This window comes from Phocoena phocoena, chromosome 12 (genome assembly GCF_963924675.1).
Source record: "Phocoena phocoena chromosome 12, mPhoPho1.1, whole genome shotgun sequence".
Lineage (NCBI taxonomy): Eukaryota > Metazoa > Chordata > Mammalia > Artiodactyla > Phocoenidae > Phocoena > Phocoena phocoena.
Window position 1 is genome coordinate 41,211,427 of NC_089230.1, and position 27,512 is coordinate 41,238,938.

Genomic DNA, 27,512 nt, shown 5'->3' on the forward strand with positions numbered 1-27,512 from the left:
TAATTAATTAATAGTTTTAAAAGTTGGGTGGAAACTAGAAGGTCAGGAGATGGCTGGGCAGTGATTGGATAATCCCTTACGGCAGAAGAGACCTTGGAATTCTCTAGGGCATGACAGAGACAGGAAAGGAAGAATATACCTTTTGGCTTATTTTCTTTCTCCTCTTCTTCCATTCACCGTTTGCTGTTGAAACAGGAAATTGTCCTGTTATTATAATAATAATTTGCGGGGAAAAAATGGTATCTTTATTTTTTAGTTCCTTATATACTACAAATGTCTGTGTCCTCATTTGTATTCCAGGAATGCTAGTTTATCTAAATTGACTGCCAGCCAAATTCTTACATTAAAACTCATTATTTCCTCAACTTTCATTACAAAGTAAGAGTTAGATTCCAAAAGAGTAGAGTTTCAGAAACAGTGTCAATATCGGTATTACTGAATTCTCCTCAGCCCGGAAACCCAGTGCCTGGATTTCTCTGTGGCGAGGCTTGGGTCTTAAAGTAGGAGTTAAGGACTGAAACTCCTTCCTCTGGGCACACAAGCCTTCTTTGACAGTGGCTTTAATGAATGCTTTCCCTTGCTGGGAGAGGACTTTGCTTTCATTCTCCATGCTTTTCAGGGTTTCCCCAACCTTTCTCACATCTCCCTTGTTTGAGGAAGAGGCAGAGGAAATAGTAAGTTCCCAGCCCACCACGCTCAGTCATACAGTATGGCAAGGAGAAGGGACAAGGCTCCTGCTTGCTGCCACAGCTATAACAGGGAAAGCTGTAGCAGTCCTTCCTTCAATGAGTAAATTAACTTAGTGCTTTTCTTGGGACCTAAAACTGTGAAGGGTTGTCATCTAATTAATCTTCCTAAAGCACAGTTCTGCTCAAGTGAACTGGCTGCTCAAAAACTTTCAATATTTTTCCATTTTAACAGGATAAAATTCTTAGCCTTACATTTATGAGCCTTCATGATTTGGGCCTCTGCTGTGTATACCTGACCTTATTTTCCAGTATTCCCCCTTTTTGTGGACAGGGAAGCTGACTTATTCCATTTTCTTCTGCAGGCCCCCGCTTGCCTGTGTCTGTGCTTACCTTGAGGGATGCCCCTCCAACTCCCCCCACCTCAGCCTGTCTCTATCATTAACCCCCATTACACACTGCATACAATCCTCATCTAAATGCCATCTCCACCATACAGCCTTACTGAACTCATCTGAACTCCTAGGTGATTTTAAGTTATGCAGTCATTTTATCTGTGTTCCAGATATGTATATGCATATATTGCCTTCTTTACTAAATTATTGGCAGAAATTTGTATCAAATTTAACTTTGTATCTTTCATATCACCTACACTTAACATAAGAGGAAGTTAAAACCGCACAGGGCTGAGAGGATGTATAGGTTACTTGTAATAATACGTCTTTTTACAACTTATCCTTTCTCTGTGCCCTAGTAAATAAGTGAAGGCAGAACAGGACCAGAGCTCCTGATTTTCAATCCAAGACTTACTCACCAGCAACAGTGGTTCTCCCCCATGGCTTGCACGTTGAAATAACTTGACACCACCTGTGGTGCTTTAAAAAATTCTCACCTGGGAGCCCCAAACCATAGAAATTAGAATCGTAGGAGTGCAACCCAGACATCAGTATTATTCAAATCTCCCTACACGATTCTTTGTGCAACCAAGATTGGTAATAAATACTGCACAGCACAATGGCCCCTGGACCATTCTTACGTTCCTAGGTAATTCTATTAATTTGAGAAACTTTTATTTTTTCATATCAAAAAAATTTTAAGTAGAAGCATGCTCAATGTGAGATAGTAGAATAGCATATTTTGTTTTTCTTTCAACAGTAGCTCATTTAATTGTTTAACGTTTCAGATATTTCGAAAGAAAGCAGTGGAACTTGGGGTAAAATTGCTACCTGCATTTCATACTCCCTCTGGAATACCTTGGGCATTGCTGAATATAAAAAGGTAAAGCTCTTCATTTTCGACAACATGTTTTAAGTTGACATATTCAAGATTGTGGTCTAACAAATAGACACCGGATGGATAATTACTTGAATGACGTTGGTGACTAACACCATTGGGAGTCTTGGTGCCTGTCTTTGTGTTGGAAGTTATTAGTGTTTTTCAGTGTTCCGTGGCTTTAGATGGGTTCCCATTGTGGGATCGAATGACCCCAAGAGAGTCATGCACACAAGACATGATTCAAGGTTTTCACTGTTTCATGGTGATGTTGCATACTGTCTCCATAAATTCCAAGAGCATCCCATTATCTTTAAAATTGTCATCAAAGCATTTCACTTTCAAAGAAGTCAATTCCTAAGATCACTTCCCTTCAGTTAAGCTGCTGGTCAGAGATATTGCAGAGATACAACATTTAGACTAATCAGATCTCCCACACAACAAGTTGGTGTAACTGAGACTGGAGCACCTGACGCTGCTCACCCACAGTTGTAAGGAGGGAAGGGGACTGCTCCATTGGCCCAGATCAACCCATCCTTCTCATCTCATTTGGGTGGAGAACCCTGGCATGCCAAGTCCATGGCAGTGCGGCCCCAAGAAACGCCTGGGCCGAATAGGCTTTCTGGTATTCTCCCAGGAAGTAGTTTGAATTTTCATGATAGCTTGAGCATTTTGTTAATAAACAATTTTATCTTAAGCTTCCTTCTTAACTCCTTCTTCTCCATAACTAATTAATTGCATATATGTCTCTTTGTGATGATGGTGAGGATGACAATGATGACAGTCCTTTTGTCATCATAAAATATGAAAGTTTATTCTAGGTACTTTACCCATATTACCACATTTAATCCTCACAACAACTCAGTAAGGTCAGTACTGCTGTTATCTCTGTTTTACTAATCAGGAACTTGAGTCACAGAGAGTCTAAGTCATTTGCCTAAAATCATACCATATGTAAACGGTAGAGCTAGAATATGTGCTTAGATGTTTATACACACATTGATTCATAGGCACAAGTTAAATGGCTTTCTCGTTTTAGAAATGGCAAGAGGATACACAGAGTGACTTGGCAAGATTAATGCACATTTCTTCCTAATTATTTATTTTAGTGACATTCCTTCCTAAAATTAATCATGAAAAATCATGAAATTAATTGGCTAATAAATCAGTTAAATTCATGCTTTGTTTTCATTTGTATGTTATATATCTATACCTTGAAATCATGCTGTACCTGTCTATAATTTTATATATGTGTGTGTGTGTGTGTGTGTGTGTGTGTGTGTTTGGGGCAGAGGCATGGGTGTTGAGGCAGTGAGGCAGGGAAAGTTCAAACCCCTGGGCCCTGTTAAACTGAAGTAGTTCTCTATGGCATAATGTGATATCTCAGGATCCATCCATTCTTCCCTTTGGACTCCTGCGGCTTTCTCTGTCAGCTTGGAGATCAATGGCATGTGCTATGCTGTCTTAAGGTGAAAGTGGGCCTATGTGCTTGGCTTGGAGGCAGCATGGTGTTGGGAGATCCATGAGGGTTTTTTTTTTTGGCTTACGTAGATCACCTGTATTGCCTTCCATATCTTCAGACTTTGTATTTATAGGTAGTATTCTGACCTAGAAACTTCTCTGTTACTTGAGATAAGATCCGGTTATGAAAACACTGTGCACATTTAACACATTTTTCCTACTTACCCTCTGAGAAGAATGATATGGGCATAATAGTACACTGAGTTAATTGGTTATCAAGAGACCTGGTTCTAGGTATTTTATAGCTATTCTAGGTTTGTCTTTAGAGCAATCATTTTAACTCTCCAGGCTTATTTGTAAACTGGAAGTTAGGCTACTTAACTAGTTTTTTCTGTACCTTTTCATGTTTATTTCACTTTGAAATTCTGATGAAACACGGCCCTCTCCTCATAAAATGCATATTCCTGAGTGCACATACTTTTACTCAGTTTCCAAAAGCTAACAGTACCATTGGAGTCCACCTAGAACCTAAGGGCCCCCCAGGTTTAAAATACTGGAGTGAATGATCACTCGAGCCTTCTACTCTAAGATGCTGTGGAGATAGTTCTTATTGCTTCCTGGAAGGTAATGGAATTAGATAAAGGCCTCCAAAAACTAATAGAGGTGTGGGCCTACGTCTTTGCAAAAGTTCAGTTAGTTATTGTAAGGTGCTGATATCATTTAATTAATTCTAGCCTCTCTTGAAATCATCATAAGAAATTAGATGGTTTTAAAGCATATTTAACATAGTGTTTATTTTTTTACAGCCAAGAGGATTTTTTCCTTAGTTATACCTACCCTTTGTGTACAGTGGAGATATTTTTCAGTACATAAAGGAGTAGTTCTAAAAACTATTCAGTATTGAATCTGCTGTTATCTTTTTTATCTGTATCTCCTGAAAGTTTATTAACTAGGCCTTTAACTTTTTCTTAAGACCTTATTTTAGATTTACAGTATTTTACAGTATTTTACATTAGAACTTTTAATTTCAAATATTACAGGAAAATTATTTTGGGTCAAAAATAATGTGCCATTTCATTTATGTATTCTCTGATGTTTTCATGTTAAACTAGAGGAAATTAGGTGACCATTTTACAACTGACAGGAACAGTTTTAACTTCTTCCTGGCAACCTGTATGAATTTTTTATTATATATTTTATCCACTCTCAATTCCATTTACTAAATAGCAGTGCCTGACCCAAATTTATGCAATAAACCTTGGCAAAATTAATAGTAATATCAACCCACTAAAATTCATCCTGTCCCTTTGCCCAATCAAGTACTCTGATGGAATCCTTTCTTCTTCCAGCTGTGAAACTGATTTATCATCTTGAAGAATTTTCTCTAGGGGACAAAAGCAGTGTTTCATATTTAACTGCAATAATTAGATTTCAGGATGTGCTGTTGATGTCAACCTGTACATATATGCTGTTTTCTCTGAATCTCTGTATTTTCACAGTATGGGCCAGGGGACAAGGGACAGCTGGCATGGAGCTTATTTTCTAGTTTTCTGAAGCCTGTCACCAGTAGAAGTTTCAAAGGAGATGGGGAAAAATATGTCTGGCAAAATTATATTTTAATTAACTTCTCAGAATAAGGGAGTATCTATAGATAGGAAGGATGCCCAAGAGAAAAAAGTGCTCAAGGATGCTTTTTAGAATAGCTCCGTATTCACTGTTGACTGGCTTTGAAACTCTTGGCAATAATTATGATGGGGGAGGCAAACATGCTGTCTGTAATATCATAATTCTGCTCTTGCACCCCAATTTTGAAAATAGTTATGGAGGCTACTCTTTGCCAACATCTATATGTTAACAAAAATGTGAACTTACTGGTATTATCGGTTCACATTCCTCTAGTATTCAGGTTTTTGCCTAAAGATAATTGGTTTCTTTACCTTTTCTTTGTTAAAAAAAAAAAAGCATTTATTTTAGTCCCTGCTGTGATGAAGTTTCTATGCTAGGTCCAGGTAAGATTTTCTGCTTCTTTTCACTTTATTTAAAAAGATAACAGACATGGTCTTTCTCTCAGCGTATTCATATTTACAGCCTGGTTAGTAAAGCAGAATATATATTTTGTATGTTATACACTCACTCATGTAATTGACAAATGTAAGGTAGTCTGTGCCAAGGAGAGATAATAAGTACTCACCACGTTGATTTAAAGCAAAGCAGTATTTTGAATTGGGGAGGTTTATGTATTTGGAGCCAAAACACCAATAAGCCAAATTAGATTTCAGTATTTGTGCAAACTGAGAATAGCAGAGAACCTAAATAATTTACTCATATCCTGCATTAGAAAGTCTGTCCCAAAATCTGTTCAGAAAAAAATGTTATAACTATCTCTTCTGCTCCATCTATAATAAATTCTCAATTCAAGAGATGCTATATTAAGCTATAAGTTAATTGAAATTATGAGTTGATAACAAGTGGTAATTTGACTGAACAGACACCTGGGTGTTATACACAGTACCTGATTAGAGCAACATGCTTGCTTCACCAATATGACAGTAGAATGAAGATGCGTAAGTTACCTAATACCTCTGCTAAAAGGAAAACATTGCCTAGATTTAACAGATTAGATTTTGGTAGAACTCAGTTTCTCTAATGTGAAAATGTTAAAATTTGATGTCTGATCTTGTTACTACTATTAGCAAGAGACCCTATGCATTTTTTTTCCTCCAACCTAAAGAAGAAAAATCACTTCTGTGGTTTGTAAAATCAAACATTTCACCACTTCCCTAACTCTAGGTATAATTTAAGCCTAAGTAGAATATATATACTAATTTAGGGTTTTCTAAAGTATGTTCTTAATTTAAAATAATATGGTTAATATTCCCATTACTCATTTACATCACAGAGCATATAGTCTGGGCATTCCTAGTAATTATTCTGTCTTTACTATGAGTTAGTTTTAGCTTATACTGCTTTATCACTTGTTTCTCTTCGTGTATTTCTCTGAACTGACACCTACCTGGTGGTTATATTAGGTTAGTGGATCTGTCTACAGCACGTGATTTTTTTGCACACATCAAGGAACGTGCTGGGAAGTGACTGATCTCTATTCTAGCTCTCGTTAGTAAGCAAGGAGATGAACGAACCACAACTCCCTTACCTGTTTTTATTTCCTGCTTTGTAAAGCTTTATTTACCGACTACTCTAATTATCCAATGCAAATGCATACTATGTCATTAGTTACATTGCAGTGTGTATTATTATAATTAAATTGCAAATTGCTTTACTTTATCTGAAATGGGGTCTTAATTAAGAATAGTACACAGCTTAATGTTTTCTAATAGTGAGAGATTATCCTGTATGAAGCATGTAGTATGTATATTGTAACAAACCCCCTTTTTGTGTTTTGTAATACTTTGGTGGTGTAAAATGCTTGAATATTAAATTATAGTTGATGAGTTTTAATAGACACAAAGTATGAAAGACAGTCTAATTAGGTTAAAATTTTTTAAAGTATTTTCCATATATCTCCCTGCATATTTACTTGACAGTTGAAATATAAACTTCTACATTTTTAAATTTGCTAACTATCTTTTAAAGTACCTGGTTTCAGATTTGAAAGAGGTGTATTATGTTTTAAAATGAAGCAGAATACAGTTCTGTACTTTAACATCATAAGAATAATATAAAATTTATCAAGAAACAAATCTTCTGATATGAGCAGATCAAAGTTATTTAATGATTTGCTAATATTCTAAGAAGTAAAATAGTACTTAGTTATCCTAAAAATGTTCTGTAGCAGTTATATAGCCCAAATATAAAATCAGAGCTACATCTTACAATTTATCTTTTATTTATATGTTTTATGGATCTGTTAAGAATTCAAAGATAAGTTCTACCAACTCTAGGGCTTCCCTGGTGGCGCAGTGGTTGAGAGTCCGCCTGCCAATGCAGGGGACACGGGTTCGTGCCCCGGTCCGGGAAGATCCCACATGCCGCGGAGCGGCTAGGCCCATGAGCCATGGCCGCTGAGCCTGCGCGTCCGGAGCCTATGCTCCGCAACAGGAGAGGCCACAACAGTGAGAGGCCCGCGTACCACAAAAAAAAAGTTCTACCAACTCTAGAAAAGTAAAAAAGAAGTTACAGTCTTTCCAAGTATTTTAAGCGAAACTGCTTTATGTGTTTATTTTTTCTGATTGGACTTTATTATATTGTGTTTCCCTCTTTTATCTATTTTAATTCATTTGTCTATTTATACTCTTCTGGAAATAAAAATAACCATACTTTGAGGTTTTAAAACTGACATGCACAAAATTACTAATATCAGACATCAAAATATTATTACCACAGCTAAAGCTGCTACTTATTAACATTGTCAATATAACTCTTGGCCTTGGATAATTCACTTAATTAAGTTTGTCTTCTCATAAGCAAAACTAAAATAACAACGATTTTATCTATCCTGATGACCTCATGAGGCAGTTTTGTGGAAATCTAATGAATTAATGTGTAAAAGAAGATTAATCATTGCAAAGTGCTATGAAATAAATGTAAATTGGAATTATTATTAATTTATGGTTTTGTGCTCAATATTCATTATGAAATTGTGTGTGTGTGTGTGTATAAAACAGTAAAATAGGACATAGCTAAAACTGACTTGGTTTTGATGCCTTTTTATGGTAATCTTCTGTTTTTAAGCCACTCAGTGCTTCTAATCCATTCTCAAACTCAAGTCCCATTTTCCTCTGTCAGGAAGGAAGATGGTGTTAGTAGAACCAGCTAGAAGTGTAGAGAGAATGTATCCCCATAGTCCATATAGGATCGTGGTGGCTTCATGCTCCAACATATATTATTTTTAAAATTATTTTGGAATAAGCCTATAAGATCAAAACTCAGATTCCTCTCTCAAATTATATTTATTGGTGACTTATCTCTTCTAGAAATAAGAACTGTTCAACCCATGAGGTTTAAGGAGAGTATGAGGCAATAAAATGTAATGTTATCTTCCCAAGTCCTGCATGCCAGCTAGTGCTTAATTAATATGACACAAACCTAGTCTATGAAAACGTATATATATATTCTTGCTAGAAACATCCATGTAGCCCTGTTTTCTCGTTCTTAGGCTGTCCTACTTCTATTAAGAGTCTGACTGCTGTGGTTATTATTTTCTATCAGTGATTCTTAGCCTTCCCGGTGCTTTAGAATAACTGGTGCATTTTTTAAATATCATCGCTGCCTCTCTACCCTACACTCAGTTTCATCTGGCTTGGAGTAAGGTCCTGGTATTTTTTTAAGCCTGTTCAGCCATTCCAGTATTCATTCTAGGGTTGAGAATCACTGCTATGAATCTAGTATTTTTATCCTAAGGATAGCTGCATTCTCTTCTCAGTTACCTTTGAAAACTTTTCCCTCCCCATTAATTGTCAGTTTAATTCTTGCAATATAGAAATATATTAGGCAATTGGTTTGAAAATACCCAGCTTTAATAGAACAGTGGTTTCCAACCTTTTAGAGTATGTAAGAATTGCCTAGAGGGCTTGTTAAAACACTTATTGCTGAGCCCCTCCCACAGAGTTTCTGATTGGGCAGATTTTTGGTCAGCCTTGATAATTTGCATTTCTTACCAGATCCCAGGTGATGCAGAGGCTGATTGATGCTTCCGTTCAGGGTTCACACTTTGAGAACCATTGTAATAGAAGAAATGACTGAGGCATCCAAGCTGTTTAGATTCTTAAATCTCAGAGCTGCTCAGAGAGGCAGCCAACTCCAAACATCCATGGGGTGGAGGTGGGGGGTTAGGGGGTCTGTTTCTGTGATTAATTTATTTTTGTTAATAATTACCCAACATTTTCACTTATCCCTAAGCAGTTTGTTGCTTCTAGAAAACAGCTAATTCCAGACCTTAATTACCCAAAAAGAGTTTACATCTCCTTTTTTCCCTTGCAATATATAGTTTTTAATCCAGTAAGACTAGAAAGCAAAGTTTGGGTCATTTTAGCATACATAGAAGGAGAAAAAAGGCATTTTTAATTAAGGACTTTGGGGTGACTGTTAAAAAGAAGAGCTATTTCCATAAAGCCATTCTTGTTGCTTCAAGCAAAACGACTTTATTAATAGCAGCTGGTGACCTGTTTTGTATCTGAGGACATTCCACAGCCCATGAAAAGAGGCTAAGGTTATCCTTCCACCAGAGGAAGAGAGAACCTAAGCTTCTTCCAAATCATTTAATCCTCTCACCAAGCTACCGATCACTGCGTCCATGCCAGGCACTTAGTAGCTTGACCAAACTAAAGGCATTTATTTATTGCAAGTGGACAATAAGGATGGCAACAGTTAATTTAAATGTACTTTGTGTATAGCCTCCTTTATTAAGACTTAAGGGACAAGTAATTCTGAGCAAAGGATGCTTTGCTGTTTCTTAGTCATGCGTTGTGAGGCAGAAGGAATTTGAAGAGCCTAAGGGCAGATGAACTGTTCCCTTTCTTCCCACTCCTCTGGTCATAATTGAACTTAATACCCAGGTAAATGGGATTTTCAGTGTCCTTTGTTCTCTGGAGGAAGAAGCAGATCTAATCTGTTTCTGAACACAGGCTCTAAGAGTCCTCATAAATTCTCCACACCACCCACTCTCTTTCTCCATGAATCTCCATCTGCCACAGACCTCTTCTGCTGTGCTTCTGGTAGGGGAGTGGTAGAAAAGTGATGTGTGAATAGAGTAAACTGGTTATTTTACTCAACTATGGATTAGATATTGAAAGATATTTTTTGTATATTTTCGTAAGGTCCTGCCTTTATGGCTCAGTTACAGCAAATGAGTAATTAAAGTGCAGTAACGTATCAAAGGTGATATGTAGGCAATTGAGAGACAAACTATCCCAAGAGGATTGCTTAAAGCCGTTAAAAAACGACTTGTGGTGTGTGGGAAGTCTCTTAAGAGGCCTTCCTCACTCTTCAACTTTTGGCAGATAGATTCTTGGTACAAAATCCATGGGATTGGATTGTTAAATATGACCATGACTTTCCCCATAGCATCCCCACTGTTTAAGTGGTTAACTCACCAGGAAAATTTTGTTTAAGGACGCATAGTTATTTGAATGCAACAAACTCAAAGTGCCTTTCATCCCAAGATTTTCAAATGCACAGAGCTAATGTTTTACAGATTCAGCTTTGTTCACTGTGTTCACTCATTTGGGGGCAAATCAGCCTTGGCAATTTGAAATGTATTCTGTGTGAAGAACTTAGATTAGGAACAAGTCAGAACACATAATTCATACAGTGCCTTTACAGGTCAGCAGTGGAATAATCTTTTCAGGGAGTTACAATCCCAGGTTTTTAATGAAGCAGCAATCAGTTTTCCTGTGATGAATCTCAAGACCAGACTCACATTGTTAGTATGGGGCAGACCTTTCAAATATCTAATAAAGTTTAATCTAAAAGTTATGAAATTGTTTGAATAGGTGTTTGAAAATCAGCCTAGGTCTCAAGGCACTTTCTCAGCCTTTACAATTGTTAATCATTGTAAATATTCAACTAACTACTTTGAATCTTTGAGTCGGAATTGGAAGGTCAATATAAAATGTTTATGCTGCAGCCAATAATTTTTAAAGACCTCACAGTCTCCTTGGGTACGTGAACCACTCATGTTTCCTGCTTATGTAGTAATAGCTGTAGTTGAACTGTTCTGAAAACTGGGATGAACAATTATTGATTGCAGTCTCTTTTATTAACTGGAAAAAGAAAAGTGATGGAGCAGTAGTAAGAATTAATTGTAATTTACTAATCTGGAAACTAATGTGCAGCTGGGCATGAGTAGAGGCAGTGCAATCTGGTGATTTAGCAATCATGACAAATTATCTTCATCTGTAAGGTGTAGAGTTGCTAGCTTTCCATTATTTGATTTTTAGTAACAGACCCAGTTTTAGGAAGACTTTATATGAATGCCCATGTTGCCGTTTTATCCTGGAAATGTCACTTGGAGTCTGGCATTATTAATTAACTCTCATTCTCCCTCTTTGGCATGTCATGCTATAGTTTCTATGGAACATTTGTACAAAACAGTGATTACTGGTAATTGACCTGCATATGTTGAATAATCTTAAGATGCTACTGAGAGTTTAATGTACCTTGTAAATTGAGAGGCTTCCAATTAAGTCGAGTTCTTAAGATAATCACTTTCAAAACTAATCAAGTAATAGGACATTAGTAAAGCTGTTATTGACTTAATTGTGACAAATTAATAAACAGACCCAGTGCAATTACTATAATGGCTTTATCAGTGAGCAGTTTTCCAAAATTTAAGCATAAGTCTGTTCTACTCCCTGGAAGTACAATAAAAGTTGCATAAGCTGTTTTAAGGTGCATATCATTCCTAATGGCTATGTGTGTGTGCTTTATACAAAGAGCTTGGATTTTTTGTGTTTCTTTGAAAATATGATTACATTTATTTCAAAGGCCAGTAAATCTACCTGCCAAACCCTCTTAAAGCATATGATTTTCTAAATGATCATCTGTATGGGCTGGACAAAACTATTACACATTCTTGTGTTCTCTTATCTCTGCTTTTCTATGCCTTGTGCCCTTGGGTTGGTGCCCTCTCTCCTCAGGGAGCTACGGAATGTCCTGTCCCACTCTCTCTGTTCCAAACTGCTGTCAGCATAGTGATTTTTTATACCTGGTTGGCATTCTGCAAATGGACTTTGGAAAATAAATGAGTTCTGAATTACAGATTTGCCATAAGTTTTTAAATATCTGATAGTGCCAATTCCTATAACTTTGCTGATTGTAAGTATGTAAGAAAATGGCAGCAGAAAGAACAAGAATATAAGTCCTGCTTCCACTACCTTAAGAATAGTGTGACAAATACATATTTATTTCTCAAAATACATCAAACCATGTGTTTAAGATGCTGCGTTTTATTGAATATAACAATATTAAAAAATAATGTGATCACATCTCTTCTTTCTCTCAGCCTTGGTTTCCTCATTTGTTAAAGTGAGATTAATAAATAGTATCAATTTTACAAGGATAAAGTTTATGACAGGTCTTTAGAAATTCAAGAAGTTGGGGGTCTTTTAGATGCAAAAGAGCAGATCACTGTGGAATTTCAGGAACCCGACATCATTGTGGTAGCCATCCATATCACCTCTGTTTAAGTTAGGAGGGAAGAATGGATTTTCAAGTAAAGAATTGTGTGTGTGTTTATGTGTGTGTGTATAATATGTATACACACATCTGTAATTCTAACAAGCCTCCTATGTGTTCAGTTTATAACTCATAGTCTTCCTCAAAGAAAGGAAACATTATAGAGGCCTCATAGTAATTGTCATCATCTGGAACAACAAAGGGAAGTACACAGTGGAACTGCCCAGCTGAAGAAGGGATACCATTGGGATACCATAAAATAAGGACTAAAATTGTGGCAATTTCATTCATTATGAGGTATAAAAATTATGGTTCCTGAACTTAACAGGAAGAATTAATGTTAACACTGTATAAATGCATCACTTTTAGCATTTATTTACATGCAATTACCATAGCTAGTTGCATGATAGAATTTGTACTGCACAATTATATCAGGACAAGTCCATGGTTTTTAAGCGTTTTTGCTGTCTTATCAGTAAATTATTTTTGAGCACTTACCCCAGAACATGTATTTTTATTTATAAATTATATATATATGTACCACTGTATTAATATGTCATGATCATTTTAAAACACTCAAAAAATTGTAAAAGGATAAGATATAGATGAGGAAATAAAATTTTATTAAGAGTAAATGAATGATATTTTTAGTGTGAGCTGTATTTTTTTAAAATTTCATTTTAATGCTTGTGATACAGTAAGTGATTCCAAGGTCTTGTTCTGTGTTTATTTCAAAACTTGGTTTGAATTTTGTCCAGGTGGAAAAGGTAAAAAGTTGTGTTGATGAGAGAAGTGTGGTATTAGCTGATCTTCTTAAAACATGATGCTTGCTTTAAATCCTGTTCTTTACTTATGCAAAGAATATTCTTGTAACTCTGCTAGAAAATTTCAGTCTTTCCTGATATCATCACTTCTTCTTACAAACTAATAGAAAATAAGAAAAGCCTCTGGAACTCTTCCTTTGGAAGATTTCAAAACAGGATAGGAAATTCCATTCTCAAGTTTGATAGAAATATGAATCTTAAAGGTGAACCACATTCATGCGTATTTTCATAAACATCCAATTTCAAAATGATCTTTTCTTAGAATTTCTTTCGAACTCAGATTTCTTTTTTAAATTCTTCTTAAATTGTTACCTTTATCTTCAAATGATGGGTTAAGCATGCTTTCTTTCTATTTCTTCTGTTTTTCTTTCTTTCTTTTTTTTAATTATCTGGTAGGTAGCATCCTACCCACTTGTACCAGAATACATCAGCAAATAGGGACACATTTCTTTTGTGAAATGTCAACTCTTAATTAAATACTTTGCCTCAGGACAATCAGAAAAATCTCTGTTCAGTGCAGAATATTTGTGTAGTCACTCTCCACCCCTTTACAAAGTGTTATAATATTATAATTTTTCTACTGTGTAGAGGTCTTGGATTTTTAAGTTAACTACATCAATGACATTCTGTGCTCATAAACCCCAACACATCCGAAGTCGCTGAAAGCTGTAGAACGAGTAAGGGTTCCACTGCCGACCTCTCCTCACTGTGTAGTCTCTACAGGAATCTCTGGGTGTCTTATATGAAACCTTTTACATAAGCACCAAGGGAGAGGAGCAGTGTATATCTGAATATTTAATTTAATAAAGCTTTTTTCTTTTAGATAAAAAAATTTAGAAATAGCAGCTCTGATAGTTTCTTCCTGCACTCTAATTAAGAGTCTTGCATTCTGTCTCAAAGGCTACTGCCATAAACAATAAGTATCTAAATGTCATTTGCCTTTATCAAGCCTGGACCAATGTCTTATCATTTGGCAGTTTATAATGGGCATATTGTCTTATTATATTTAGTGGACTTTGATCCTGTTTAGATTACTCTTGAGAATATTTTTTAAATTGGTTTCGAGGGAAGTTCTAAATTACTTTTAACTAGATATAAATATTATAAGACTACATAATCTTGTGGTATTAATTTTCTCCACTTTAAAGTGGGCCAACCGTGGAAGTTTGCCTTAAAAAGTTGTTAATTAGATCAAGAGCTTTTCTTAGGTGAGTTATTGGTTTTAAGATGAAATAGGTCAGAAAGTGCTTAAAGGCGTTAATCTTTAATACTGATTGGGTATGCAGTAAAGTGGCTGAGGGTGTTAGCCTATACTGGAAGAGTGGTATTTTAAAATGAACACCATATTTAGTGCTAGTATCCTAAATTTTTGCTAGATTCAAAGGACTTCAAATTACAGAATTCGCTAATTTATGTTTCTGAGGCTTATGACCAAGAGATGGTGATTTCATACTTATATTTTAAAAAGAAGTTTCAAAAACCAGAATTTATAGATTTATAAGAATAATAAACTTGCTTTTCCAGTTTTTCGAAAGACAGTAAAGCCTAGGATCTCTTTTCCAACTAAAGATGCTACAAAATACATTTATTATTTTGTTGATCCTAAAGGAAAAGATATAAAGGGGACGAGATGGGAAGCAAGAGGAAGTATGAGTGCACAAGCTACAAGCAGCCAGACAAGCTAATATTAATGCCTTATGCTTCTGCAATTCTCTGTAGTCCACAAAGGAGTTCCAAATATATGTATATTTTTCATTAATTTGATTTAATCTAGTCTGGCACAGACATAAATATCCAATTCTGTAATTCAGATTTCCTTTTGAAATAGTTTGGAACAGTGGCAATGAAAAGAAATAATTTTATGCTTTAAAATTTTTCTGATCCCTGGCAGAAAAACAGGGAAGAGAAAACTGTCCTAATATTTTATTGCCATTATAGGCTATCACCATGTTTGTCTCTTTGTACTATTTCGATCATTCAGCACTTCCAGGTTATTAAAAGTGTTTTAAATGAGTATGGTTGAATTCCACATGCCTCCCAGAATGAAATTTCACCAGTACCCTTCGGTTAGAACTATACCTTTTGTTAAACCCACTTTCGCTATTTAAAGATAAAAATAAATGTAAACAAATAGACTCTCCTTTCTAAAGAGTTAAAAATGGAAAATTATGTGCATAGCATCTTTCTTATCTGGGTGAAAGAGCTAGGATTATGTAAATCTTCCCTCTATTCTCTCTTTTAGAATAAAGAACCTGAATTCCTTTTTCTCCTTTTTCGGGAAGAAAAAAAAAAAGATTTATTTTGCAAGTAGGATCAAATGAAAAACAGATACAAATTTTTTGATAAAAATTACAGATTATATTTTTAAGCCTTTCATGTAGAACCTGAATTTTTTTAAACCTTTTTTGTTAGAAACAATTTTTCTTCTTTCCTACCATCTTAGTTACTCTTCTACTTCTGTATTTTCTCCTTATCTTTGTGATAATGTCAAAGTGATCAAAATTTGAAACTGTATTCATTAAGAGTCTTAGTGGTATAGGAAAGAGTGAAAGCGTTTTTCTGTGGTTCAGTCTCCCCCTGCTTCCTTTAGTACCGTGGCCAGGCCCTCAGTGCAGTGAGAGAGCCCTTTGTATCCTCTCTTGTCTTGTCTTGACACTTCAAGGCATCAACCCTTCTCTCTTCATCTTTCACACAACCTACTTATCCACACCTCATCCTCCCCACTCTGCAGAGATGTTAAGATATTCTCCTATGAGCCTTCTCTAGATAGAAACATCTGGGTATTCTACTGTTAAGTCCTACGTTTGTGGCAGTAACCACCCTTTAATCCAAATCTCTAACCCAGTCCTCACTACAGAATGTACTCCCTATATCCTGCTGAGTGCCAGATAGCTCCTAAACTGAACCTGTCAAAAGTCATCTGTATGATTTTAATCCCCAAACCAGTGTCCCTTTCAGACTGACCTTTTGTTACACCAGTAACCTCAGTTCATCCCGAGGACATTTTGAAATACTTTTCCTGATACCTAGTCTGTCATCAGATCCTATGTACTTCATTCCCATAATATTTCTGACTCCTCTCACAGCCAGGCTTCTTTCCCATTCTCATTTCATCCCCGGGTTCTAGCCCCTGTCAGTTCAGTTCTTGGCTGGAGCAGTAGCTTTGGAAATAGCCAATTTCTCTACCCTCCAATTTGACTACATGCATGTATCTATTATAGCTAGAGTAATGTTCTCAAAACATTATCCTTCTGCTCTCCACACTTTCTCCCCTTAGTCAAGAATCTTTAACAGCTTCCCAAGAGCTATGGGGCTTTTCTTCAAATAGGCATTGTGCTCTCAAACCCCCATGTTCATGCATATTCATTCAGCCCCTTTGCTGGAAGGGCCCTCTTACCCCCAACAAAACTCTGCCATTAAAAAAAAAAACTTTATTGAAGTATAGTTGATTGACAACATTGTGTTAATTTCTGCTGTACAGTGAAGTGAATCATTTATACACACACATATATATATTCTTTTTCATATTCTTTTCCATTATGGTTTATCGGAGGATACTGAATATAGTTCCCTGTGCTATATGGTAGGACCTTGTTGTTTATCCATTCTATATATACTAGTTTGCATCTGCTAATCCCAAACTCCCAATTCATCCCTCCCCTACCTCCCCTCCCCCTTGGCAGCAACACATCTGTTCTCTATGTCTGTGAGTCTGTTTCTATTTCATAGATGTGTTCATTTGTGTCATCTTTTAGATTCCACATATAAGTGCTATCATATGGTATTTGTCTTTCTCTTTCTGACTTTCTTCACTTAGTATGATAATCTCTAGGTCCATCCACATTGCTGCAAATGGCATTATTTCATTCTTTTTTATGGCTGAGTAATATTCCATTGTATATATGTACTGCATCTTCTTTATCCATTCATCTGTTGATGGACATTTAGGTTGTTTCCAAGTCTTGGCTATTGTAAATAGTGCTGCTATGAACATAGGGGTGCATGTATCTTTTTGAATTATAGTTTTGTTTAGGTATATGCCCAGGAGTGGGATTGCTGGATCATATGTCTGCAGTTTTTAAAGGTCCAGTTATGTCACCTATTCCATGAAAGATTTTCTTTAATTCCTTTCTCTCTACCTTGTCCCTTCCCCACCCTAGACAAGTTTAATCACCTTCCTTTCTTTGTTCTCCTAACATTTTGTTTCCTTCTACAAATATAAGCTATACCACTGAGTTGCGGGATTTCTAAAAGTTCTGCGTAACTGTGTGCTGAATTCATGGAGATGACAGCTCCTGAGTGAATTAAGAAGTAATGTGATCATTTATTTTTCCCCTCTAAAACAAAAAACGATGCATAGAGGTATAATTAGCAAAACTGTCTTTCTAGTCAATCTCTGTTGTGTAAATATGGCATTAATTTGTAGTGAAAAATAATGTAGGCAGCTTTTTACAAAGTGGTGTTTCTTTTTTTTAAATTTTTATTGGAATATAGTTGATTTACAATGTGTTAGTTTCAGGTGTACAGCAAAGTAAATCAGTTATACATATACATATATCCACTCTTTTTTAGATTGTTTTCACATATAGGTCATTACAGAGTATTGAATAGTGTTCCCTGTGCTATACAGTAGGTCCTTATCAGTTATCTATTTTATATATATTAGAGTGTATATGTCAATCCCAGTCTCCCAATTTATCCCTCCCTCCCCCTTTCCCCCCAGTAACCATAAATTTGTTTTCTACATCTGTGACTCTATTTCTGTTTTGTAAATAAGTTCATTTGTATCATTTTTTTAGATTCCACATAAAAGCAATATCATATGGTATTTGTCTTTGACTTACTTCACTCAGTGTGACAGTCTCTAGGTCCATCCATGTCACTGCAAATGGCATTATTTCATTCTTTTTTATGGCTGAGTAATATTCCATTGTATATATGTAACAAAGTGGTGTTCCATCTTTTGCTCTTTTTCCTGTTTTACATAGCTAGAGAAGAGATTGAGGCTCCCCCATCATCTAAACCTTAAAAACTGGTATACCAAGCCCAGTGATTTATCTAAACAACGTTTAGATTCTCTTATGCAGGCATGATAAGAAAACAAGATTTCCAAACGTGTGAATCATAGGAAGGATTTAAATTATATCTGGATACTTTAAGAAGGATATAAGAAGAATGGGATGGAAGATGTTTGGTTCAGGTAGGCTGATTTTAAAGGTAGAGAGACCACTTTGGGAAAGCATCTTCATAATTTTCTAGTATGAAAGCATTTTAATTAGAAGATGAGGTAGAAAGAAAGTTCAATTAAGGATATGTAAATGCATGAATCTTTGGTCCATTGTATCTGGAATGATAAAAGTAGAATATCACAGTGCAGTGTGGTAGATACTCCCCATTAATCACCAACCTACTGCCCAGACCGTGGCCCAACAGTACCTTTCTCTTGCCTTTGCCTTTTTTTTAATATATATATTTATTTATTTATTTGGCTGCATCGGGTCTTAGTTGCGGCACACGGGATCTTTCCTTGCAGCACGCAGGCTTCTCTAGTTGTGGCGCACTGGCTCTAGAGTGTGCAGGCTCAGTAGTTGCAGCACATGGGCTTAGTTGCCCCACAGCATGTGGGATCTTAGTTCCCCAACCTGGGATTGAACCTGCGTCCCCTGCATTTGAAGGTGGATTCTTAACCACTGGACCACCAGGCAAGTCCCAGCCTTTGCCTTTTAAACTCTGGGTAGGTTCCTTTTGTGTGAAAAATTGTTTAAGACTCAAAAATACAGCTTTATTTCTTTACCCAGTAAGAGTCTACTTTTCATGAGCATTTTGATAAGCTATTTCAAGGGTTAATGATCAGGTAAAACAAGTTTCATTAATGCTTTGGCAAGACAAGAAAGCAGTAGGCTGGTGTAGAGCAAGCATAGAATTGTAGAATCAGCAGAAGGAACATGTGGTCCAAGACATATTCTGTGCTTGTTATCTGAGGTCCAGTTACATATTTGTTGTAGTCGCTGCAGTTATATTAAATAGGGGAAGTGCTGGCACAGAGAAGCTGCGCCAGGAAAGTGGTCTGGGAACTAGACCTGTGCTTCCATTGCAGTGAGTTAAAGGAACCTGCTCACTTATTCAGCAATCATCAGGTGACCACCCTCCTCATTCTAGATCCTGGGCTAGGTGCCGGGGATAAACTGGTAAACACAAACACTTTCTTGGTGACTCTTACAGAATTTACAGTCTATGGGAGAGACAGACATTAATTAATCACAAAAACATATCAGGGCTTCCCTGGTGGCGCAGTGGTTGAGAATCTGCCTGCCAATGCAGGGGACATGGGTTCGAGCCCTGGTCTGGGAAGATCCCACATGCCGCGGAGCAACTAGGCCTGTGAGCCACAACTACTGAGCCTGCGCGTCTGGAGCCTGTGCTCCGCAACAAGAGAGGCTGCGATAGTGAGAGGCCCGCGCACCGCGATGAAGAGTGGCCCTCACTTGCCACAACTAGAGAAAGCCCTTGCACAGAAACGAAGACCCAACACAGCAAAAATAAATAAATAAATAAATTAAAAACTCCTACTCCTAACATCTTCTTTAAAAAAAAACCAAAACATATCAAATCTCAGCGAGGTCAGAGACAGCTCTCCTGAAGAAGTGATTTTCAAGGTGAGATCAAGGGGATGTGTAGATGAGATCTAGGTGAAGAGGAAAGAGTGGACTATCCGGGCAGGAGAATTTCTGTGTCAGAAAGGAGCAGGGTAAGGCTGAGATGCAGAACAAAGGCAAGGCTGCCGGGGGCCCGGAGCAGCATCTGGAGAGGAGCGAGAACAGACTCCTGTTAGGAGTTCCATAGCTCTCTTGACGTCAGTGGGAAGTCATTGAAGATTTTAAGCAGCGTGAACAATGTGATCGGGCTTCAGTTTAACTGAGTTAGGTTTACTGCTCATCCCTGTCTCGAAAGCCAAAAAGCATACAACCAAATCATGCCTACTCTCAGGAGCTGATGATTTTAGATCTCTGTATTTTACTTCTTTCATATTTAACTTTTCCCCAGAACACAAGCCTATGAAGTCCTGCATGTGGAAGTTCACAGTCAATTAGGTCCTCAAAATGCTGGGTCCAGTTTTAAATTTGGTCTTCTGTCACTGGTTTAGCTATCAAGCAGCAACCTCTAAGATTTCCATTCAGTTGAAATGATCTCTGAAATCAGATTGTTTGACAAGGGACTGCTACCAAAAAATGACCTAACTTAAGAGAAAAAGCCTGTGATTTATACCAGTAGCAAGTTTGTATTTTTCAGTTCTGTTTACTTGTTTTGGTTAGTCAAAAAGGAAGACTGAAAAAAGGAACCTGATCCCTTAATTTGGAGAAGAGAACACCATGTAAAATGGATTCAGGTTCAAATTTGCTATAGCTTGAGATGAGTCCCACCACGAAAATCCTGAACTCAGAAAGTACAGGTATACAGCATATCTTTATCAGTTTATTTTATATATGTTTAAAATAGAGAAGAGGGCATTACATTAGTTGAGAATGTTACAGAGGAAGTAGCACTGCAGAAAAACAAGAGAAAGTTTCATGAAAGATGTAGCATTCTACTCTTGTATTGGTAAAGCACTTATCCTCATAGGACATAAGTGTGTGCTGTTGATTGTCAATCAGAAATGCTTGCAGGGCTTCCCTGGTAGCGCAGTGGTTGGGGGTCCGCCTGACAATGTGGGGGGCGCGGGTTCGTGCCCCGGTCCGGGAGGATCCCGCGTGCTGCGGAGCTGGGCCTCTGGGCCATGGCCGCTGGGCCTGCGCGTCCGGAGCCTGTGCTCCGCGGCGGGAGGGGCCGCAGCGGTGAAAGGCCCGCGTATCGCAAAAAAAAAAAAAAAAAAAAAAGCCTGCAACTCAACTGCGTTTGTGAAATATATATATTTTAAACCAGCATAGCAGAATTTATAGATAAGTTATATTGCCCAAGAGGTGTTTCATAGAATATTATGTCCGTGAGATATTAATAGGTGATCTATGGAAAGAAAATAGCCCTGTAGGTAAATGTGAACACTGGGTTACAAAGGTTTCCTCACTGTAGGCTTCTCAGAACAATTAACTGGCCAATGTCGAAGTGCAGAGTGCATTGCTAATCTCTGGAATAGAGCTTTTTCACAGCATTGTTTTCCAGACTTCTTTCACGTGCAACCTCTTTTAGCCAGAACAACTATTGCCATTTCTGATCTACATTTCTTGTCTCCAGAATACACTTTCATAAATTACTGGTTCAGATGAATGTTGTTACATGTCCTCCAAAGAAGTCATCTTAGTAAATATATCATTATTCTAGTAATAAACTTATTGCGAGGAATATATCTGAAAATGAATTGAGATGTCATGTATTATTCATTTATGTTAGTTACTAATGAGAATTCCATGTGTTTAGAAATATGAAATCTTAATCTCAAAAAGTACCCACTGTAGAAAATTAGCATTATTGCTTATTTTTATGATTCTTTTTAATTGCAAAAGAGCAGACTTACATGTTTGCCCTCAGTGAGAGGTTTGAAATCTGAAGGTTAAGTAGCAGGAGTAGTGGTAGAGTTATACATAGTTACTATGTGATGCTTTGTTATGGGCCAGTATGAGGGCCCACACTTTTTATTTCTATATTTTGTAATTTTTAAAAGGTATAAGATTGACACAAACTTTAACTATTCATTTTCATCTATGGACAAGCAAAGCATCTGTATTTCTATTGAGAAAAAATTTAGTATTGCCTCCATGTTTGTTTTTTAAAGTTTTTTAGATTCATTCTCAATTTCCAATAATCCTGTTACTAAGACATTAGTTTAGCAATTAGTTTCCTAAGAGTCTGAGCTTCCCAAAAAAGTCTGACTTATTTTATTTTGTAAGACAAAGTTAAGGTGTACAGTTACAGAACTCTTATTTTTCTGAATTACAGGTACCTTTTGTGTGCTAACAATTTATTCCATGATGCATTTTTGAATGGCCAGTCAAGATGCTTGAGTTTCTCAGCAAAAAAAAAAAAAAAATTGTTAAAAGAATCATTAAAAAATGTTTGGGAATTATCAATATACATTAAAGAAAATCCTAAGTCAATATGATAATATCATGATATTTGCAAAGTGTGATCATTTTTATTGACCAAAGCTTTGGATTCATCATAAACACATTAAATACCAGTAGGGTTAGAATGAAGTTAATCAGATTCTTTGCTTCTGGACTAACGGTAAAACTTTCTTCAATTAAGTTATCAAGGAATAAATGTGCTGGTGAACAATCAATAAGTAATTACCACAAAGCTATATTACAAGGGTCTCTCTGAACCACATCACTTACGCAAGTCTAGTAAGTTTAGTATTCCAACATTGTTTAGCATTCAGTTGAATATGTTAACCTAAGAGCTAGAAACTCAAGCAGTTTTTTCTTGTCTCCTTTTTCACTCCAGTAGGTATTTTGCATATTTAGAAAATGTTTGGTTTTCTAAGCATCAGTGTAGAGCAGTGAAATACTATGGGTGTATTTCTCTCTAGATATCGAATTTTTAAATAATTTTAATGAGTAAAATAGTCTTTGGTAAGCTATTGTTTTTAATAAAATTTATAGTTTATTTTTCTCTTATTATAAAAGAAGCTCCATTAATTGGAGAAAATATGAAAATGTAGAAAACAAAAAGAAGAAAATAATCACTCACAATTTCAATCCTGTGTAAACACTTTATATATCATTCAGTGCTCATTTTCAAGGAGTCAACAATGAAATCATATACTTTTTTCCCATGCTTTCTTTTCCTTTTTGTCTACTTTATTGAGATATAATTTACAGGCAAAAATTCACCCATTTTAAATGTAAATTTCAATGAATTTTGACAAATATATTAATATATACTTTGTAACCACCACAATCAGATATACAGCATTTTATCACTCACCAAACTTTGCTTGTGACCTTTGCAATCATCACTCCCCTTCAGCTGACTCCCAGCAACCACTGATATGCTGCTTTCACCATAGATGACTTTTGCCCTTTCTAGAATTTTATACAAAGGGAATCGTACAGTAAATGCTCTTTTCTGTCTCGTTTCTTTCATACAGCATAGTGTTTGAGATTCATTAATATTTTTCTATGTATAATAGTTAATTCCTTCTGATTGCTGAGTAATACTTTATTTTACGGATATACCATGGTTTATCCATTCTTTTGTTTATGGACATTTGTGTTATTTCCAAAGTTTGGTCATCATGGATAAAGCTGTTTATGAAAAGTTCAAGTTTTTATGTGGACATGTTATGTATTCGGTTCTCTTAGGGTAAATACCTAGGAGCGAAATTGTTGAATCATACAGTTTTTGTTTCTGACTCTCTTTTCAAAGATGTTTTAAACAGCCTCCGAAGATAAAATATCTAACATGACTTCTAGGGCAGTGGGCAGTTCTGTTTTGTATTGTTTTGTTGTGGTTTTTTGCTGTCCAAGATAATAAAGATAATGTCCCGTCCTGGAGCAAAAGTTGGGCAAGCTTGTTAGCAGCTCCTTTAAAAGATTAAGGTTCCTCGACTGTAATACAAAGCAACCACATGTGTAGTGTCCACCCAGGTCGCTGTGCCTCACCCCTGTGTGATGTGAAAGCAGAGGAACTGATGTACCTATGAAGCTCATGCTGCCTGCCGTCCCTCTTTTTCTCCTTTCCTGTATTATTAAATAAGAACATATATTTTTACATATTGGTATATAATCTATATATCTAGATATAACGTATAGTTGTCCTAAGGATTACAATCTACTTTGAGTTAATATTCTATTTCAGGTAAAATACAGGAACTTTACAACTGTAAACAGTCAGCCCTTGGTATCCGAGAGGGATATGTTTCAGGACCCCCTCAGATACCAAAATCCAAGGATGCTCAGGTCCCCTATATAAAATAAAATGGCATCGTATAGTTGGCCCTTTGTATTTACTGAGCGTTAGTATTCGTTTTTTTGTTTGTTTGTTTGCTACTGGTAACAAATCATCTCAGTTTCTTGCTTATCTGAAAATACCTATTTCCCTTTTACCTTTGGAGGATGGTTTCATCAGATACAGAATTTTTAGTTTTCAGATCTTTTATCAACATTCTGAATATGTCATTCCTTCAGCTTGTAGCCTCCACTGATTCTGATAAGTCAGCCGTTACCTTGTCATTATTTCCCTGTATGTGATTTGCTCTTTATTTTCTGGCTGTTTTCAAATTTTTCTCCTTATCTTTGGCTATCAGAAATTTGACTCTAATCTACCTAGCTAGGTGTGGGTGTCTTTGTATTTATCCTGCTTGTGTTTACTGCAGTTTTTAGATTAGCAAATTCATGCTTTTCAGAAAAGTTGGGAAGTTTTCAACCATTATCTCTTCAGATATTTTTTCCACCTCTTTCTCCTACTCTCCTGGAATTTCAGTTACACTTCTGCTGTGAAAGGTTCTAAATGTTCTCCTCGGGACTCTGAAGCTCTATTCATTATGTTTAAACTGTCTTCTTTCTGTTCTTCAGATGTGATCATTTTTATTAATAGCTTCAAGTTTACTGTTTATTCTGCCCACTTCTTTGGCAAGTTCCACTTTAATTCTTTGAATGTATTTAAGTAGTTGCTTTGGAGTCATTGCTAAATCCAGCCTCTAGATCCATTCAGAGTCAGTTTCTGTTTAACTGTCCTTCTTCCTGAGTATGAGTCACATTTTCCTGTTTCTTTGCATATCTAGTCATTTTTGGTTAAAAACTAGACAGTGTGGATATGTTTGGCAACCTTTGATGTTCTGTGTTCTTCTGAGGATGATTTTGTTGTTTAGTAAGCAGTTTGCTCCTTTGGATTCGAACCATAAGCTCTGCCTCCCCTGCAGTGTGCAAAAGCTCAGTTCTTTTAGCTTCCAGCTATTGTTTTTAATCTGGCCTCCTGGGGAACTTGCTTATATCTGTGCACTTTAGCATTCTGTCAAGGTTTGGGGCAAAGTTTGTGGTAGCATTAGCAAGCTCTGTCCTCTTACACTTGAAATCAGTAAGGCTTTAGCTTTCTGCCTTCTGAGTTAGGCCTGGATTCAGGAGTAACCTGAGCCGGACAAAGCCGCAAACTCACAAATCTCATAGGGTGCAGCTCTGCCTTTCAGAGGTAAGTGTTCCTCTGGTTTCTGTCAGCTGTTTTCCTGGTGACCCAATGGTATCTTATTCGGTGGTCCTCCAGGGATTTAGGCAGAGTATACTCAGATTTTTAGTCCCACTCCTTCTATGGCTTCTGTGGACTACCCCTCCCCCCCCACCCCCACCCCCACATATACATTTTCAGCTACCCTGCCAACCTTTAACTCTGTCTAAAGTAAGATTGAAATTTTGTGAGATCAGGGGAAAAGTCACTAACTCGAACTCTAACTCATTGCAGTGGCTGTCTTTCAGCGGTCTGTGCTTTTTATCTTTTTTTAGATTAAGCCTGATTTTGGTCACTTTCTAGTGCTTTTAAAAGATAGATAGATAGGGCTTCCCTGGTGGCGCAGTGGTTGAGAGTCCGCCTGCCAATGCAGGGGACATGGGTTCGTGCCCCGGTCCGGGAAGATCCCACATGCCACAGAGCAGCTGGGCCCGTGAGCCATGGCCGCTGAGCCTGCGCGTCCGGAGCCTGTGCTCCGCAACGCAACGGGAGAGGCCACAACAGTGAGAGGCCCGTGTACTGGAAAAAAAAAAAAACAAAAAACAAGATAGATAGATACCTGAATTTATAATTGTTACTTACTGGAGGATTTGCCAACCAATTCCCTTCACCATTACTGGAAGCCAGAAGTCCCTTCATTTTTAATAAAATATTAGAAAGAATCCTTCATGTTGTTAAACATTTTCTTACAACATGGCTGCATACTATAAGATCTTCTAAATGGGCCAGAATTTTTAAACTTTCTCTTATTGTTAGATAGCCAAGCTCTTTTCACTCTTACATTATAATACCCTAATGTACAAGTCATTTATTTATACTTGGAAATATAAGTGTTTATACTTGGTAATAGAATTAAATTATTTCTTCAGGATAAATTTCTGGAAAATGGAATTATTAAATTAGTGAGTCTGAATATTATTAATATTTTTGATATATTTTGGCAAACACCCCTGCAGAATGGTTGTACCAGTTGTCAGTGTTACCTATGAAAATGAGGTTGCTTATTTCCCTTCAAGTCACATAACTTTAAATTTATTATGAGTTATTTTTTTTACTTAAAGGATTATTTGGTTTTTATAAAGCAAAAAATTATTCCTGACTATACTTTTTAATAAACTGTCTCCACATACTATAATTACATTTGCAAGAGTCACAGTTGTAATATGTTTACATAATCAAAATAGTAGAATAAATAGGAACTTTAGTTCATTTAGTTTAATTATTAGGCTTTTTTTTTTTCAGTGCTAAGAATACATAGAAAATTTTTAAATTTCACTTTAGGGAACTAATTCTAAGATATTTTAGAATAAGTTTTATATGTATTCCCTCTCTTCTCTTTTTAAAACTGCATTATTGAGATATAATTCACATACCATACAATTCACCTATTTAAAGTGTACAGTTCAAAGGTTTCTAGTATATTCACAGAGCTGTGCAGCCATCACCACCACTGATATCCCTTCGTTTTAAATAATAAATTGAGAATACTAGATAGAGTCCTGGCAAGGTCAGTGAGTAGAGAGTTTGTGGAACACAGAGAAGAAAGATTCTGCCACGAGGCGAGCTGGACTTTCTCCTCTCCATTTCCTAACTTTGCTCAGGATGTTAGCTATAATTATATAAATAACACTTTTGGGGCAATTTTGTGCGTGTCAAACTGTGGAAAGCTAAACATAGTGAGGAAATTTTCCTATGCCAGTGTCAAAGTAAAGTTTAGACAGTATTTTTTTGATAGAGATGAAAGGTGCTAATAAAAATAACATGACAACAACCAAAATGAAAAATAAACACTGTAAACTTCTGATATTAGATGAAGCCTGTACTATTTCTCTTATGCCAGCAGTACTACAGCCAAAAAGAGCTCTGTAAAAAATAATGGTTCTTTACATTTTGAGGTCAGTTGGTTGATGAGATTGGATAATGACTAGGTATTACATGATTTGAAGAAATTATTAATGTTCTTTGGTGCCATATGATA

The 27,512-nt window shown here is 36.5% G+C and overlaps 1 protein-coding gene across 1 annotated transcript in view; it reads left to right on the forward strand.

Annotated features, from left to right (window-relative positions):
• Positions 1–27,512, forward strand: part of MAN1A1 (mannosidase alpha class 1A member 1) — a 169,400-nt gene that overhangs the window by 91,716 nt on the left and 50,172 nt on the right. The window contains exon 5 of the mRNA XM_065888750.1: positions 1,870–1,964. Within this exon, the coding sequence (XP_065744822.1) occupies positions 1,870–1,964 (95 nt within the window). The remainder of the gene's footprint in view (positions 1–1,869; positions 1,965–27,512) is intronic.